This window comes from Ceratina calcarata, unplaced genomic scaffold (genome assembly GCF_001652005.2).
Source record: "Ceratina calcarata isolate Rehan_Ccalc_2016 unplaced genomic scaffold, ASM165200v1 scaffold127.2, whole genome shotgun sequence".
Classification (NCBI taxonomy): domain Eukaryota; kingdom Metazoa; phylum Arthropoda; class Insecta; order Hymenoptera; family Apidae; genus Ceratina; species Ceratina calcarata.
This window is the reverse complement of record NW_017133727.1, coordinates 902,372-919,811: the sequence shown is the minus strand read 5'-3', so window position 1 is coordinate 919,811 and position 17,440 is coordinate 902,372. Positions and strand designations below refer to the sequence as shown.

The window sequence follows — 17,440 nt, the reverse complement described above, 5'->3', positions numbered from 1 at the left end:
ATTTTTATACGTATGATACGTGTGATACGATGATACGTATATATATTTAGATTTTGAATGTCCGGGGAAAAGAGGACGTGTGGTGACCCTAAGCAAAGATGATATTGAGCGAAGACTATTATACCTTGTACAAATTGCTAGCATTTTTATACTAAACAATGAACAGAATATAGAATAAATATTTTTAGAAGAATGATTATTTGTGTCATTATCATCAGTGGTAACGGCGAACGTAACTGGGGCAGCGACCGCGAGCGACGCATTGGTCGTTGCGGCGGAATCAATGAGAGCGAGTGGAGCGTGAATGGAGTCGAAGACCGCCGTGTCGCGTTGGGTCCGATAAGTCTCGACTTCTGGTTTCTCGAACGCATATCGGGGGCCCAGTATCGATAGTAGACCCAGTCGCACCGGCGTCGAAGCATAGAAAGTGGTGCTACGGATGTCGAACAGGTGTCCCCCACCGTCGTTGCCCTAACCTCGGTGATAACTCCACAGCGTCGGACGTTGCCAGACGTTACACATATGCAATACGCGCGCGGGATGTGCACCTGGAGGCGTTCTCGTTACTAGGTCATAAGAGGTGCGTATCATCAATGAGATCCGTGCTGATCAACCGTTGCTCGCGGAAAACGGTCGCGCGTTGTGTCACGGCTGAAGGAAGAGGAGGAGGAGGAGGGGTCCGGGCGCGTGTGTCTCGTCGTCGTGTCGTGTGTGACAGCGTTGACCGTCGCGAGCGAAGTGCACATTCGTCGTGGTCGTCGTTGAAAGAAGTTCGACCGATCGTCCGCTGCTCGCACCTGGCGTCTCTCTGATCTATCGCATACCGTGTGCGCATTCCGCGTCCCGCTTTCCTTTCGTCCTGCTGCACACGAAGAACAATCGTGGCCCGCGAACGTTCCGTGACGTGTATCAAAGGATCGCGAAACGTGTCCCGGACGTATCCATATTCCGTCACGACGGGAATTCCGCCATCTATTTACCGTGCGTTTAATAACAGACTTTTGTGCGGTGCATCGGTGGAGTAGAGGAGGGTAGAAAACCGACGACCGAACGATACCATTAACCATCAGACTTGTTTTGTGGTCCCATAAAGGAGCGACGTCGAGTGAACCGGAAGCTGGACGTCGATCGAAAGGGCACGCTATCGGGCAACGTAAAACAGGTAATGTCTTTTTAGCTCGTGTCACGCGGCCGACACCCGACCATGTGGTGTGCGTTGTAACGGTGCTACTGCGTGGATTTCTATACGTGTTATATTCGACGTGGTCACGTTCACGGATTGCTTCTTCTACGATATAATCGCGTTTCCGATTTACCGTAGAACCGTCTCGTTCTCGCTAGCCGCAGATTTCCTCCTACCGGCTTCGCTGGTATTCCGTTTAATGGAATGCGGCACACCAGCTTGTCTTCTCCCGACGTCCTTCGCAGGATCTTAGACTAATCCTCTTTTAACGAAGGCTATTTTATACGGTTTATCCTTTAGAATTACGTAGCGAGACCAAATCTTTTTTCATCCCGCAACGACATCAGTCGTCGAGTTAATTATAAACTGTTACATTGACGTTGTGCTATTTATATTAATCATTGTTCTTGCACGGTAAAACTGAAGCGCAAATACCAGTAATCAATCGTAGCTTCTGTTGAATAACGTAAGAACACGTTCGAAAAATTTGAGCGATTTCTCTTTTCTTAATAAAATCCGAAACTCGTGTTCCCCGATCTGTACCGGCCACGAGCCACCTCGGACCTTTATTAAAGGATAAATTATTCATGGTGAGAAGCCGGTTTCTTTCCCGCGAAGAACGTTAAATAGGTAAATGCAGCATACCTCGGCGGTGATTAATAAAACGAGTGAAAGGTCTCATGTATAAAGTTCCCTCCGATGAGTGAATCGAACAGCTCGAGAAGACACGTTACTCGATCTGCAAGGACACGTGCATCGGTGCGATCCCTCTTCTATAGTCACAAAACGATTTCATCGCGACAATAGCTGTTGAAACGCTATTCACGAGGAACGCATTAAAATTCTGATTATGAAGCAGAAGATGGATAAAATTTCGTCTCGGGGGACACTTCTCTCTATTTCTTTTTGTACAGACGGAAATCATAACATCGTGAATAGTCACAAGAATTTCCGTCAAAGCGAAGTTCAGCCCAGAAGGTATTCACTTACAGTCGCTTTTTTTAATTTCTATTTTTAATATTTATGACTCTCGTCGAATACTTCTTAAAATGCAGAAGAATTTTACTTTTCTTTCATAATTTAATCAGTTCTCAATATCGTTAATCTTGTTCCCAAATACACAGATAAAAATCTCGACAGAATTCATTTCCTGACTTAGTTTTATCGATATTCCATGCTACCATTAGATTATCAAAGCGGTTCGATAATCATGACTTTTAAACCGGCCGCTTATCACTGAAAAAATAACTAAACGAAATGCAATTCATTATTACCTGTATTTTACATTAGACATTCACGAGATAACGAAATGGTTCGCGCGAGGCAATTCTTGTTATCAATCGTTCGGTTCGTACGATCGAACATTTATGTCTCACCTCTATTGAACAATACCGTACATCGATCCGATACAGTTGAAAGCAAACTGGACATCGTAAAGTTATCATTTAATCAGAGTCTAAGGTGAACCGTAGTACTCTGAATTCTCGACGGGCCCCTCGAACGATAACGGTATATAAACGCGACGCGTCGCCAGAGTTCGACGAAGGAAAACGAATGGTGGGAAAAAGAAACCAGAAGGGAACGGGTCACGAGACTTTCATAAGTGAATAGGACGTGCGCCGAGTGAAAATGGTAATTTGTAAATTCGCGTCTCGTGAACTTGCGCGTGCAACCGAAGGTTAATTCTTCGCGGCTGAAAAACGTTAGCCGAAACGAGTTCCATCGTGAATTTTTGTGACATCGTTAAAAAATAATGAAGTCTATTATACTTTTAATATTCTATAAATTGGATTCTTTATACATTTACGTTCTTCTCTGAACGCATCGAATTCGTAGTATTGGGATTCAGGGATTGAAACACGTTACGAGTTTTTATTTTGTGTTCTCGAAATGCAAGTCGCAAGGATTTCGTGAAAATCGTGTCGCTTTTATCTGTATCCGTTTGAGAAACCTCTGAAGATTGCTCGGTGAGCTTTAACGCGAATTGTTCACGACACTCGACCCGCAGAGACGTGGCTTTCAACGAGCCCAGCGAACCTCCGGCACGTGCATAATTCGATTTGTAACGCCGCATGCTCGAACGTTACAATCTCGCGGAGATGTGGGATGCCTAATACACTGGACGGATCGATAAATTAGGTGTACAATATTGTTTCTACGTAATTCCCGATCATACTGAAACAGGTAATTGACAGCGAAATCTTCTTATTTCCTTCTACAATTAATCTCTGAATAATTTCATTTCTTTATCATTTCTATTCGTAATTAAAAACCGATTGAACCGAGGCTGCAGAATTCCGAGAATTCAGTTAAAAGCATATGCGATGACGCACGACACGATGCCCGGGTTAATCCGCGAAGCGTTTCAGAAAAATGTGTATCAATCATTCCACTCGTTTCTTCCATTACGCGTAACGCTGTTAATTTGTTTCATCGTTACCCGGAAGATTTGATCATGCCGGTTTTCTGACCCGTATAACTCGGCGTAATAACGGTATTCGTACGATACCGCGGTGTTCATTGTATCCACCGGTATTATTCGTCGGCATAATTAAGAGTATTGTACTACCTGCATTACTGAACTTTGGAAACAGAGGTAAGAATTTGCTTAGGTCTCGGAAGCTATTTAACTTGCATTCACGAATGTCTTCTGAAAATGAAACGTTAATTGCTCGTAATGAATACCTCTTTTTTGTAACAAAAATAGATGAGATTGCGTCAATAAATAAAATAAAATATTAAGCCTGATTTTCAAATAAAGGTATTCTATCATCTTCATTGTCAGTATATATTTATTTTTTTGGGAGATTCCTATTTCGCTTGCTCTATTATTTTTGCAAATATAACCCAACTCGGAATCTCGTAAATCCGCTTACTGAAAACGAGTGTAATGAATTCATATGATCGTTAAATTTGCATTTGTTTGGACGTTGATATATGCTGTAGAATATCGGGGAGATGTTATTCTTCCAAAATAATTTTGTCCGTCGACCGTGAGGATTCCGAGGCGGCGATATTTAACCGAGGATTTCATGTCGAAGATTGTTAACCCGGTTTTCGTTACCTTGAAGGTGTTGTTCGTTTCCGTTGTCGATCCATCGCGTGTTGACAACAGAAGAGAAACGGAATGACGACGAGACGACGTCGTGCAGCCACGATTTTCAACGGAGAATTTCTCAGTAGCGACTAACAATGGACGGACGCGATAACTCAAATCGTCGCTGGTGTTAATTACGTCCATACTTCACGCCGCGAATTGCACCGCGTCGGAGGATGCACACTGGGTATTCAATCGGGTTTGCTTTATGGCCCATTTTTTCGCGCGAACGACCACCGTGCGTGGCACCTCGTCAGCCGGAAACCAGGGCTGGACTCAACCGCGCGAATGTGGACAGTAAAAATAGAATCGATACATTTGTTTTATTTTTATCAACACGGTTTACTGAATATCCGTATTGACACTTACGAAGTTCTTTAAGGATGTATTTAGTAGGAGTTAGATTTATTTAGTAGATATTTATTATTAGCATTATTTTTCCGACGTCTGATTTCTTTTTAATTATAGGAAATGCGTTTTTCTAAGGTACATAAACTTTTGGTACTGACTGTATACCCAATACATCCTTAACGGAATCAGTAAATACGATGATTATTATTGGTTCGGCCTATGTTTGTTTCATACTTAAAGCGTTTATAGAAGGTCCGTCCACTAAATTCGTTATCTACTGAACAAATACCAGTTTCATTTAAATTTAGAAACAGTTTTGTCTCTCCGACCGTTCTCTTCGTAGTTGGAAACGGAGGGCGAACAATTTTTATTAGATTACCCGAATTAACCCGCCCCACTGATGCCGCGGCTTCATTTTGGACGCTGTTTCCTGAACTCCTGGCTCGAGTGCATCATAAAATCCGATTCCGAGCCCGGTTGGAAAAAGTAGAAATTGCATTATAGGACTCCGCCGGGTTGTACAGAGTAAAGTTGGTTCCGATGCTTTCGGGGAAGTAATACGAATTATTCATAATAACCCATTTCAGCCGGGCTTTTTATGTCACGTCGACTTATATTTCTGTGAGACACCGTCAGCCTCACACATGTATGTATGTATGTATGAATGCACCCTTGCTGCTTCATGCTTGTACGTTGGACACGTGGTCGCATTATATACGAGTTATCATTTAGAGTTTAATATTATATTTCAGTTTATGTGCGATCTAAGCGATAAGAAAAGACATTCTTCGGTGTTCTCTTATCATTCCGAAATGTTGACACAAGAATTTCGAATTACACCTCAAACGAATGGTACGAAAAATTACCGTCAATATCGAACACCAGGTCACTCGATAGAAGTAATAAAATTGGGAAGGTAGCTGACGCATTGAATTCATCAGTGGCCTTTTAGTATTCGTGAAAGCAGAAAACGAGCGAGTGTTCATTCGAAGGTTGATTTCCATTCGAGTCCCACTCTCTCGCTCGCACAATTTCGCCCGAACAATCGGGGAGATGTAAACGATCGAATAATCCGCGTTTGTACGATTATTTGTTCCGAGGCTACGCGAGTACCAGCTGCAGTTAAACCGTTCCGGCGCGGTGGCGGTGGCCGACATTAAACCAGATTTACTTTAATTTCCATTCGACGAAATGAAGTGCGAATTAGGCCGTGTACTGAACCCGTAACATCGTGTTTCTACAACACGATTTCCCTCAGACGCCGCTATTACTGTGTTCGCGTTATATTAATACACGAACCGAGCCGTTTAAATACAGGTTGTTTACGAAATCGTGGTACAACCGGCAAGGGGATGATTCCTCACATAAAGTGTAGTCGAAAACGAGGAATATAGTTTATTCATACGGGGCGTCATTTGCGAGAAAATCGAGTTTGAAAATTTGTTAGGTACGCGACATTTAGTGAGGTATTGAATTCTTTAAAATATTATCAAATTTTTGGTAGCGTGAGGAATGCGAGATAAAAATTAAATTTTTTTGTTATCTTCTTTTATCAGCATAATAGCATTATATGGCGACAAAATCTTTGATCGGTTACGATGCAGTGGTAAGAGAGATAGGTCGATTATCAAGGATGCTGATAGAGGCAGCTTTTCTGCCACGGTGTCAGGTATTACTACGTCGTGATAAGCGGAACTTATAGAATTTTAAATGATCGCATTTAGATTCGACGTTATCAATCTGAATGAGACGAGAGGGTTTAAAAGAATTTCTACGATAGACGAAGCTCCGCAAGTTGCCGTAATTACTTTGAAAGTACATTATGAGTAAGAGATATCTATTCATTGATAATAGATTATAGTCGCAATTATAGTGGTAATAATTATGATATCATTGATTATTGATGTCACTGTTATTATTATCGAACCGATATGATCGATAGACTTTTTGGTCTAATCCTCGTTTTAATCCATTGTCTGCAGGTGGCTGCTTTGATCTTTAGACCACCAAAATATCAGCTCAAGAATTAATGTAGGAATTAGTGTACTTTACAAGACATACTGTTCACTTGGACAGCCTCGAACAGCCCGTATTACTTCAAAATACCTTAAGATAACATAGATATGTAAAATAATAAAATGTAGAATTTTTGTAAATATTTCTTCTCTGATCTATCGCAATGCATCGACTGTGACTAAACACTTGAAGGCTATTCATATGGAAGCCTGGAATTATACCTCATTATTATTATACCAGATATTATACTTCCAATATATTTCCCAAATGTACATCAATGTGAGTTAATGTTACCTACGAATTTTTTATGCAAATGGATCTAATTAGTAAGCAAGAATTTTTAATAATACTCTTTTACTTGACACAAACTTATAAGCATACATCAGTTTTTAACCGAGGCTATTCAAGCGAAGAGCACTGTACATATGTATAATAATTATTCATGTCATATGCAACGTTTTAAACACGTTCGGATGTAACTGATACCGGTGGTCTACAGGTTAATATATTTCAGGGAATTTATTGAACGTGTACGAAAATAGACGGGTCAAAGAACTCTGTAGATAAATAATCTTAAACGACCTACTTTGCTCGTGGAACATAGGAAACTACGTTAAAGTATCCCATTTTCCTCTCGAAAGAAAACAGTCCAAAGGCTCATGCATTTTTTATAAGCTTATCCTTTGATCGGTTTCGTCGATTTCACCCTGCTTCGTAATATGGCTGTCGACTCCCCGGGGAACGACAGGCTTTCGGGACATTTGCGAATCTTCTATTGAAAATCCCGTGTCTGCGCAATCGGACGTTGCGAGAGCACCAGTAATTATAAAATTGAAATCGCAGCCACCTCGAAGGAGCGTCGAATATCTCGTGGAAGGCATCGGGTTTCGCAAGAGAGACGCTGCATGGAACACCGGCCATTTACGAAGGCAAATTAGCGGAATAATAATGAGCCGACGCGCAGTGCACTTGTGCAAACGAGATACGGGAGGAAGAAACGTGGCTCGTTGCTCAACGTTTCTTGTGTACCTCGCCCGCCGGGAGCGAAAAACTATTTGCGAATTAATCGATAACAGAATTTCTTATTTTATAATATCTTTCGACGATTAAATTGATCGAGGAGTTGAATCCTGAAATTCAGCGAAGACGAGTTTCAGCTGCCTGAATAATATTTAATAATTCATGGCAGATATTACTTTTAAGAAAAAGTAATCTGTTTCATCTTACAGCCTTTTATCGTCAAGAGTGCTAGAGGTAAAAAGGAGTAATTTGAAGTTCCACTCGACGACTTCTACTTGCCCGACAATGTCAATTAAAATTACAACTCCTCTTCCCCGTCCCTCCCCTGGGTTCGGTATTTCTCAAGGGTACCGTGGCGGCAAATCAAACAAAATCCATCTTACCGAGGCTACCGCAGAGCTAAAGTATCCCCGCGAATTCGCTCGACTCCGGATTTGTTTGACATTTCCCATCCGTAGGGTCGGAGTTCGTCTGGGCTGCTTATTGCCTGCCGGACTTGGCTGCAACCTTTAACGGAGTTCTCGGGGTGAGCTCTCGTCGAACTTTCCGTCGACTGTTGCTCGAGACTCGCCTCTCCGAGTGATCAGAGACGGGGCCGTTATTAAACATTTTATCAAACACGTTTCAGCTCGTTTCTCTAATTTAAAAGAAGCGTTGGGTCGTTTCCAGTGAAGCGTAATCATCGGCCCCTATAAACGCGACACACGCTCGCTATCTAGATGGAAGTGAATGACTTACCAGAATTCGCAATTAATTAACATCAGTGGCAGACAGGTTGGTTCCGTTTATTCTCCACTTTCCCAGGAACATCCTGCTCGGTGAATTACACTCACAAGCACGGATACCCATAGACAAATAGCTACACTCGATCACAAAAGTCTATATACAGATCTCTCGACATTTGCATCTATTCACATTGGGGCCTTACCAGTGTGACCGCCTAAAATAAAAGACCTATCGATCTAGCGTTTGTTTTAGGATTATACAAACCTGTCCAAAGTACTCTGACGTTTATGGAAATACCTATTTATAAATATTTCCTAATGAACTTCATCCAATTCATGTTCTAACTTGTAAATACTGTATGTTCCAAAAAGTGCATCCAGCTTGGAAATGAAATGAGATTTGACATTTTTTCAGGCACCATTTCGCAGTGATCATTTGTAAAGGAGAACGTGAATTCTTCTCGACTATTTATGAAACCCTCGACGTTTTAAATTGTACAGATCGGAGATACGTGGAGGTTCTTGTCGTAGACTGTATGCAGCTGGTTGCTTGTGAATTTCCACGGAACACTTCCGAGCCGTCGCGATCACTCGATCATTATTGTAAGCGCGACAACGAGCACGATGTTCTCGCTTTCTGTTCACGCTCGCGGTTCCCGGATCTCACTCGAGGCGACCTTTAAGCAGCTTATAAACAGTATAATAGCTCCGCTCGAGTTTCTTCCTTCCGTTCCTCTCGCCTAGGCTCTTTATCTTACCCCGCAGCCAGCAGCGAAAATCGTTTCTGCCAGCCGACGAGGCCTAGAGAGACGTGTACAGTTTAACGAAACGGAAAGGCAGGGATTCACCAAGAGATATTTCTATTTAAAATTGTATTTATACGTAGGCAAAAATGTAATAACTAAGAGCTTGGGAGGGTTGTAAGAATTAATTAGATGAGAGATGTTGCTGCCGTCCGTCTGTCTTCATCATTTTTCATTTTCTACTTTCATTAGCGTTCATTAATTAATATAATTAGTCTAATTATCAACGTGCAACCTGGAGAACTCTCTATCAAGAAGAATGCATTTATTGCAACAATGCACGTATTCAATTTCTGAAATATACAATGTATGCATTTCTGTAAGCTACGTTCGTGATTGACCCAATGACGTTCGCCATTATTCGATCTAATAATAAAACCGTAACGATATATTTTCCTGTTTTATGTTTCACCGTCAGTGGGGAATAATCCACTCTGGTCTCGTTCCGTTTCGAATTATCGCGAAAACAATCGTTCTTCCGACGGAATATATACGCGCGCGCGCGCGTCAGGGAAGGTTCCACCCGGCTTTTATCGCGTTCATCCTCCTGTACCACAGCCGTAAAAAAAACCAACAAACAACCTCTCGATCCGTCGATCAAAACGCGTAAAATGTCCCACAGAACTGTCTTTGTTCCATCCGCTTCGAGTGACGGTTCTCGCTCTTTTTTTTCCTTCTCACCCATTCATCCTGTATAATATTCACGTTGAGGACGGATGGTAGAAACGCAAGAATGTGCACGCTCCGCAGTTATTTTAAATTCTATCCTCCGTTCGTCTGCGTGCGTATGTAATGAGTAACACCTGGGGCTTGTGTAATATTTTATAGGACGATAACAAATCTATCTCGCTATTAATTTACTCCGCGTTATTATTACGGATCGCGATTAATTTTCTACTCTGTACCAGCCGCATTAGGTGATATGTTTTTTCAGAGCGGACAAATTTCGTAGAAACCCCAAACCTGGGTAGTAATAAGGAACCAATTAGCCTTGTTACCCATAGGGATGGCTGTGTTCGCGATAGGTGGCACCGAGAACCGAATCGATAATGGTAAATGGTCTCTATGTATTATTCACGTGATAAATAAACGGCCTCGCGTGACTTCCGGCTTGATTGTTCACCGCAACTCTTTATAATACCAGTCGAAACACGGACACCGGCTTAGTCAACAAATATGCGCCGCGTATACGAATTATTTACCACTCGTAATAAGTTCTTGGTCAAACATAGTACGTAGTAACAGGCGAACGAAGCATACGAAGATTCAATATACAAAATCCAATAGATTACATGAAACTATAAATTGTTCTCCACTTTTTATTTTTTAAGGCGCCTTACTAAACCAATATAAAGAATTTGTGATAGTATATTCGAATACTCGGGATAGACTGCTTAACATCTTTGAATCTGTTAACAAGAATATATAACCGATATAATTACATACCTTATGTAATGGTTCAATTTTAAATAACTATCAACTTGAATCCCCAGGTATTTTGAAAATTCTGTTCTCTCAACTGGATACTCGTAAAATTTATATTATCCCCTAAAATTTCGGTTACCTCGTTGGAAATCGAAGATCGTAGGTCCAGTGACTGAATTTTAAGCTCATTTGGGGCGCCGAGTTTGCTCGGAGAATTAGTCTCCAGGGGTTGAAGTTCAGGTCTTGCAGCTCGCCGAGAGTAGAAACTGTGCTGCGGGTCATACTAGCTTTCCACGTTGATAAGAATGTATTCACCGTATACACGATTGATACATGCAATCGGAAAGCTCGATAGGAAAACCGTTTGCATTTTTAATACAACGATCTGATAAAAGTCTTTCGTGTGAACTCGAGATATTTCCTGAACTCTATTAAAAAAAAAGAAATACTCGCGATCAATGTTTTTGCCGACTCTGTTCGTTGCTCTTAAACCTCCGTTACACGCCTTACGCATTGCAGCGTAACGCTCCGTAAATCTTTTAACTGTTTATTTCTGTTATTAAATCCAGCATATAATTTTCCATTCTAATTCGACGTCCTATTATATAATTTATTATTTTGTCAGAGAATCGTGACGATCACTTCAGAGGCTTCTGATTCCTTCATTACACATACACACATATCCTATTGATGATCTCGCATTTCCCTAATCCCGTGTCAAATCATTATCATGATTCGTCGCAGTAAACGTAGAATCTTTTTATTCTGTTCAGATCTTGAGAGGCAGTCATGTAAGTAATTAACCGACCCGAGCACAGTGTTCCCGTTGAAGAGTCGGTAGCGAACGGTCGTTGAACGGTCCGGTCGGACAGGAAGCAGCTCTTGGGCGCCTCCAACCGCGAAGAATCGGGTGATGAGCTCAGGGCGGCAGACGACCGGCCCCGTCACACCATGTTCCGTTCCAAGATTCGTATTCACACGTGCCAAGTGATACTGCTCACGTCGCTGGTATGGTTCCTGGTGGACGTGATGGTGCTGATGCTCTATTCGGACTGCATCGGAGGGTCCGGGTGGGGTTGCACCGAGAAGCAACAGCAGCAGCAGCAACAGGCTTTAACGGAGGAGGGCCTGCCGCATTCGCAGAAGGAGGCGTTGAAGGACGACGGACAGATCCAGTCGCCGAACCTTCATCAGCAGCAGCAGCATCAGCAGCAGACTAAAAAACGGTATGGACAGTCGGAGCTGAATCTGTGGAGGCCGGCCAAAGTGGTGCGAGAGAACAAGGGTATGCCCGGCGAGATGGGCGCGGCGGTGCACATCTCGCCGGAAGACGAGGCCAAGCAGCAGGAGCTGTTCAAGCTGAACCAGTTCAATCTGATGGCCAGCGACATGATCTCGTTGAACCGTTCCCTGAAAGACATTCGCCTAGAGGGATGCAAGAGCAAGAAGTACGGCAAGTACCTGCCGGATACGAGCATCGTGATCGTGTTCCACAACGAGGCGTGGAGCACGCTGTTGAGGACCGTTTGGTCAGTGATCAATCGCTCACCCCGGACGCTGCTCAAAGAAATTATATTGGTGGACGATAAGAGCGAGCAAGGTGAGTTGAGGGTTTGTACAGGAACTGGGTTGGTTCAGGGCGCGGCGCGGAGTCGTCGGGCGCGGTTGTTATGCTCGTCGACTTTGGCAATCTCAGTTTCCGATTTCTAAATAATGTTTGACAAGTGATTATAAGAGTACTTGTTTTTATTTACAGATCACTTGAAACAAGATCTGGAAAATTATGTAAAAACGCTACCAGTCCCTACATACGTCTACCGTACGGAGAAGAGATCCGGGTTGATCAGAGCCAGATTACTCGGCGCGAAACACGTGAAGGGACAAGTTATTACGTTTCTCGACGCTCACTGCGAATGTACCGAAGGCTGGCTAGAGCCACTGTTGGCCAGAATCGTCGAGGACAGGACCACCGTCGTCTGCCCTATTATCGATGTGATCAGCGACGATACCTTCGAATATATTCCAGCCAGTGACATGACGTGGGGAGGTTTCAATTGGAAACTGAACTTCAGATGGTAAGAATCGATATCTTATCAGACTGATAAGATACGACAATATGTTTAATAAGATTTTATTGCAAATCCAGTGCATATGTATTTTTGTAGATATTTTTTAATTGATGATACTTTAATTCTTTATTGCGTACCTTTATCAGATTTGTTACTTATTCTGATTGTCGAAATATTTTTCAATTCTGAAGGTACAGAGTAGCTCAGAGAGAAATGGATAGGAGATTGGGAGACCGAACGGCACCCCTGAGGACGCCGACGATGGCTGGCGGTTTATTTTCTATCGATAAAGAATATTTTTACGAATTGGGAGCATACGACGAGGGCATGGATATTTGGGGCGGTGAAAACCTCGAAATGAGCTTCCGGGTGAGTATTGATCGGCCGCAATATATTTGTCTTATCCGTTCGAATTGTTTGACGGAAATAGAATCATTAAACGGCCAAGCAAATACGGCATTTTTTTACCGCAGATTCGCAGGTGATCCCAGAAGAAGGAAATTCTTGTCCACGTTTTTATTTCCTTTTGTAGCCAATTGGATTCTCTAGATCCTTATTCATGTCATTGTCTCTTTTTGATGCTTTAAACGCAGAAGCTTTAACTTTCATTTGTGAAGTCATAAGTACGTTGTAGGTATGGCAATGCGGTGGAACGTTAGAAATCATTCCGTGCTCACACGTTGGGCATGTGTTCCGGGACAAGAGTCCGTATACATTCCCTGGTGGTGTCAGCAAAATAGTCCTACACAATGCGGCTAGGGTGGCTGAAGTCTGGATGGATGAGTGGAGAGATTTTTACTATGCCATGAACCCAGGTTAGACAAAGCGTGTTTTTCATTTCTCTAAATACATTTTCGTTTTAATGTAACTGCGACGTTGATAACGTTGAGTATCTCTATGATCGACGAGCGTTCACTTTTGTAGAAGAGATTTGTTATTGACTCTCTTAAATGAGAGAACGGATATTCGACGAGATAACCCGGAGAAGGTAAAGCAAAGTTCGAGATTTGTTAATTCTCGTATAGCGTTTAGCGAACTTCAGTGTGGAACACGTTAGAGCGTGTAAATGAATCTCAAAGTAAATTCGTTAGCATCTACGCGTACTTGACGGGTATCTGATACAAACGATGTGAAGAAAATTCCGAGGAGTATCTAATTCAGAGAAAAGTTTCGTAACTATTTCTACAGCTCCTAATGCTTTAGATGTTGAAAGATATTAACACGTAACGTAGCCAATTGTTATCTGTAAAATTATTCCTAAGCGTGTTTGCCAGCGTGCCATTAACAACATTATATTTGTTCTTGCATAGAATTTTATTAACATGTATGTTTAAAGTATCACCGTGTATCTTCATGATGTGTGCGAGTATGATTTCTGCGTGCGCCAAGCAAATTTCTGGTATCCTTTCGTTGACTATACGAAATTTGATTTGCAGGAATAATTGTTTCTTTGCATTTCAATAAAGTCTTAACCACTCATCCATCCAGCCGACTAACAAAACGAGTTTGCTTACTTCCTTATTGACTGACATTCTCATAAACGATGTACACATTATAGGTACCAGAGTGGAGAACAAGCGAGTCCGTCCCGAATATTAGATCCTTCTGTTCTGTTTGTTTTTTTCGTTCAACTGTCAATTATTATTATTGTTGTTTTTTTCTGTAATTGCTAACATACTAACAAAACTGAGTTGGTTAGATATGGATGTGTGGTGGGACGTTGGAGATCGCAACGTGCTCGCACGTTGGTCATGTATTCCGTAAGTCAACACCGTATACATTCCCCGGTGGTACCAGCAAGATCGTGAACCACAACAATGCGCGACTCGCTGAGGTCTGGTTGGACCAATGGAAGTACTTCTATTACAACATTAATCCAGGTAGCACTAACACCCAGAATCGCTGGGAAGAGAACTTAGACCTTAGAAACCCCCGCAATTCTGTCTACGCTGATTTCTTTCAAATCCGCATCGGTGATGGTCAACACGAGCCTGGGTCTGTCCTTCTCTCTGTCCGGTCGAATTTAACGCAAAAGAACGTTTCATCCGTTGCCCATCACCGGGCCCAGCTTTCTCACTATTATTTTTCGTTCATCTCGCATGTGTTTTTTCTTCGGGTGATCAGTGGCTTCTAATTAAATTGCATCTGACTGTTAGCTTGAAGTAAAGCACGTACGCATATGTATATCAGATACCCGTTAATATTACCAGGAAGCTAATGGAAAAGTTCCTTTTCTTTTCGTCCAGTTTTCATACAAAGGATACGTTATATTCATTAATAGTCGTCGGGAAAGAGGGTTGCAGTATAAAATGGAAACACCGAGTAAAAGTTACTTGGTTCAATTTAAAGTTTCTTCGCACCCTGTTCCGAGCAGGATATAAACTTTCCTTTTCTGACTCGAGAACTCGAGGAGAGTAGCTGTATACAATAATAGCACATTCGAAGCGCAAGCATTGCGAGCATCGGTACACCGTACATGGCAACGTCTTTATTTTGGCACATACTTTATACACGTGCACCCTTCTTTCAGCGAATGCTCATACGTGCAAGCACACCACCGCATCAATTGCAAACGATGTAACGATAAATGTTTAACTGATCCTCTCGTTTATAGGAGCTCGGAGCGTAACCGTCGGGGACGTTTCCGAAAGAATCAAATTGAGGGAACGTCTCAAATGTAAAAGCTTTAGATGGTACCTGGAGAACATCTATCCGGAATCTCCGATGCCGTTAGATTATTATTATTTGGGCGACGTGCAGAACGTTGAGACGCAGACTTGTTTGGATACTATGGGCAGAAGGACGAACGAGAACGTTGGAATTAGTTACTGCCACGGATTGGGTGGAAATCAGGTGCTTACTTTTTAACGAAACCATTCTCGATTACACATAAACAGATTTTGAAATCGATGTTTTCTCTGCCTAACAGGTGTTTGCTTACACTAAACGACAGCAAATAATGTCCGATGATATGTGCCTTGATGCAGCTAGTCCCCAAGGTCCTGTCAAAATAGTAAGATGTCACGGTATGGGTGGAAATCAAGCGTGGGTTTACAACGAAGAGGTACGGTGAAATTAAATAACTATTAGAGGCGTGCGAGAACCTGATCATCTGGTCCGGATGGGGGAGCTTCTGAAAATTCCGCAATTCCCAAAAAATGTGATCGGGAACATTATATTTTATAAGTAAAACTATTTTTCAGACGAAGATGATCAAGCATACGAACACAGGGCACTGCTTGTCGAAGCCTCGTTCGAACGACGCTATGCAACCGGTGCTGGCGAAGTGCGACCCCCACAACATCGGCCAGAAATGGATTATGCGTAGCAAATTCAAATGGCAGGCCAGCTAATACGAGGAGCAACATCCACATGTAATACTTGTTGATCTGTTTAACGGTACAATGAACGGCTCATAGTCGAGAGACTTCCGTCGCACGTATAAAGACAAGTCGATACCGTACGTGTAAGAGCTGTCACATCTCATCGAAATAGTGAACGCTGGCTCGATACACAGTGACTGTGAAGGAGATAAAAAATTGAAACTGAAAGATTAAAAAGAATTCAGCTTTTTAGTTTCATAGGATTTATTTGCTGTTACTAGCAGTACGTATATATCTATTTACTGCCATTTTTCATGGTATGCCTTCACCGATGATGCACAAGTGCGTTGAGAGGAACGAGGAGCCGGTTTGCGCGCGTGGATATACACAAGTGATATACATATACGAAAGGACGTGCATGTGAATGTCTTTTATTTCTAATAGACAGTAGAGAGGAAAGCATATCAAGACCACACACACTGTTATAAATAAATAATTGTTGATACGAAAGAAGAGAGACATATTTGATAAATATGGGATGAGTGCAATGCCGGATGACTGATGGATATATCAGTGCGCTTAAAACATACAGATACATTTGACCGACATGGATGATGATCGCTACCTAAAGTGAGAGAGTGAATGCCTGTTCGGTATGCAAGTGACATTTATTGTAACAGTACCGATTACGATCTAGGACTTGTAACGTAGAATTTTTCTAGCGATTAGGGAAGAGCACTGAATCTTTTTATACTGATATTTCTAACAGTTCCTTGTTGCATCTTGTTCGTATATTAATTTAGTCGTTACTCCCTTTGATTTGTTCGTTCGAAGAGGGCGGACGATGTACTTATACCTGAATTCGCCATAGCAATATGAGATTAACGAGGTATCGTTTAAAACTATGAAAAACACTATCGACTGTTATTCTACTGTACTGTTATACTTTTTTAATACTTTCTTAAATTCAAGACAGAACGTCTTCCGTATTTTCTTAAAAAGAAAGGAAAGGAAAAGTCTAGATATTTTTATGATACTCCCAAATACCTTATATAGTTACAATTATTCCGTAGACTTTCATTTCATCTTCTACGTCAACTAGAAATGTGAAATATGTCAAGTGCAATATGCTTGTCTCGCGTGAGACGAGATGGAAATATGTGACATCTTGTAACTAATGTAAAAATGTTGTTATTAGATTCTGGCGCCCTTCCCTTGCATTACTATGAATTAAACATTTTTCCTACCCCGCGACGAACACGATCGACAAAACTAAAAAGTATCGTTTCCGAAGAAAATGTTCACCTTGATCGACGTAAGAGTTATGAAAGAAACGAACTAATTCTGTAATCTTAAAACAAGGAGAGACGTCGTGAATCGTACATTTATAATATTTAAAATATATACTAAAAATTTCAATTTAGGAGA

At 41.8% G+C, this 17,440-nt stretch overlaps 1 protein-coding gene across 3 annotated transcripts; it reads left to right on the top strand.

The window, feature by feature from the left end:
• The first annotated feature begins 276 nt into the window (after window positions 1-276).
• On the top strand, window positions 277-17,431 carry Pgant5 (polypeptide N-acetylgalactosaminyltransferase 5). 3 transcript variants are annotated; one of them, XM_018031040.2, is made up of 8 exons: window positions 280-1,162; window positions 11,394-12,220; window positions 12,377-12,695; window positions 12,881-13,058; window positions 14,389-14,569; window positions 15,304-15,542; window positions 15,619-15,753; window positions 15,893-17,431. In XM_018031040.2, the coding sequence occupies exons 2-8, from the start codon at window positions 11,572-11,574 to the stop codon at window positions 16,040-16,042; spliced, it is 1,851 nt and encodes a 616-aa protein (XP_017886529.1). In that variant the 5' UTR covers window positions 280-1,162; window positions 11,394-11,571; the 3' UTR covers window positions 16,043-17,431. The 3 variants fall into 3 exon arrangements, with proteins under 3 accessions (XP_017886536.1, XP_017886529.1, XP_017886520.1); XM_018031031.2 differs by lacking the exon at window positions 14,389-14,569 and adding an exon at window positions 13,324-13,504 and having other exon boundaries at window positions 281-1,162; XM_018031047.2 differs by lacking the exons at window positions 15,619-15,753; window positions 15,893-17,431 and having other exon boundaries at window positions 277-1,162; window positions 14,389-15,396.
• The last annotated feature ends 9 nt before the right edge of the window (window positions 17,432-17,440 follow it).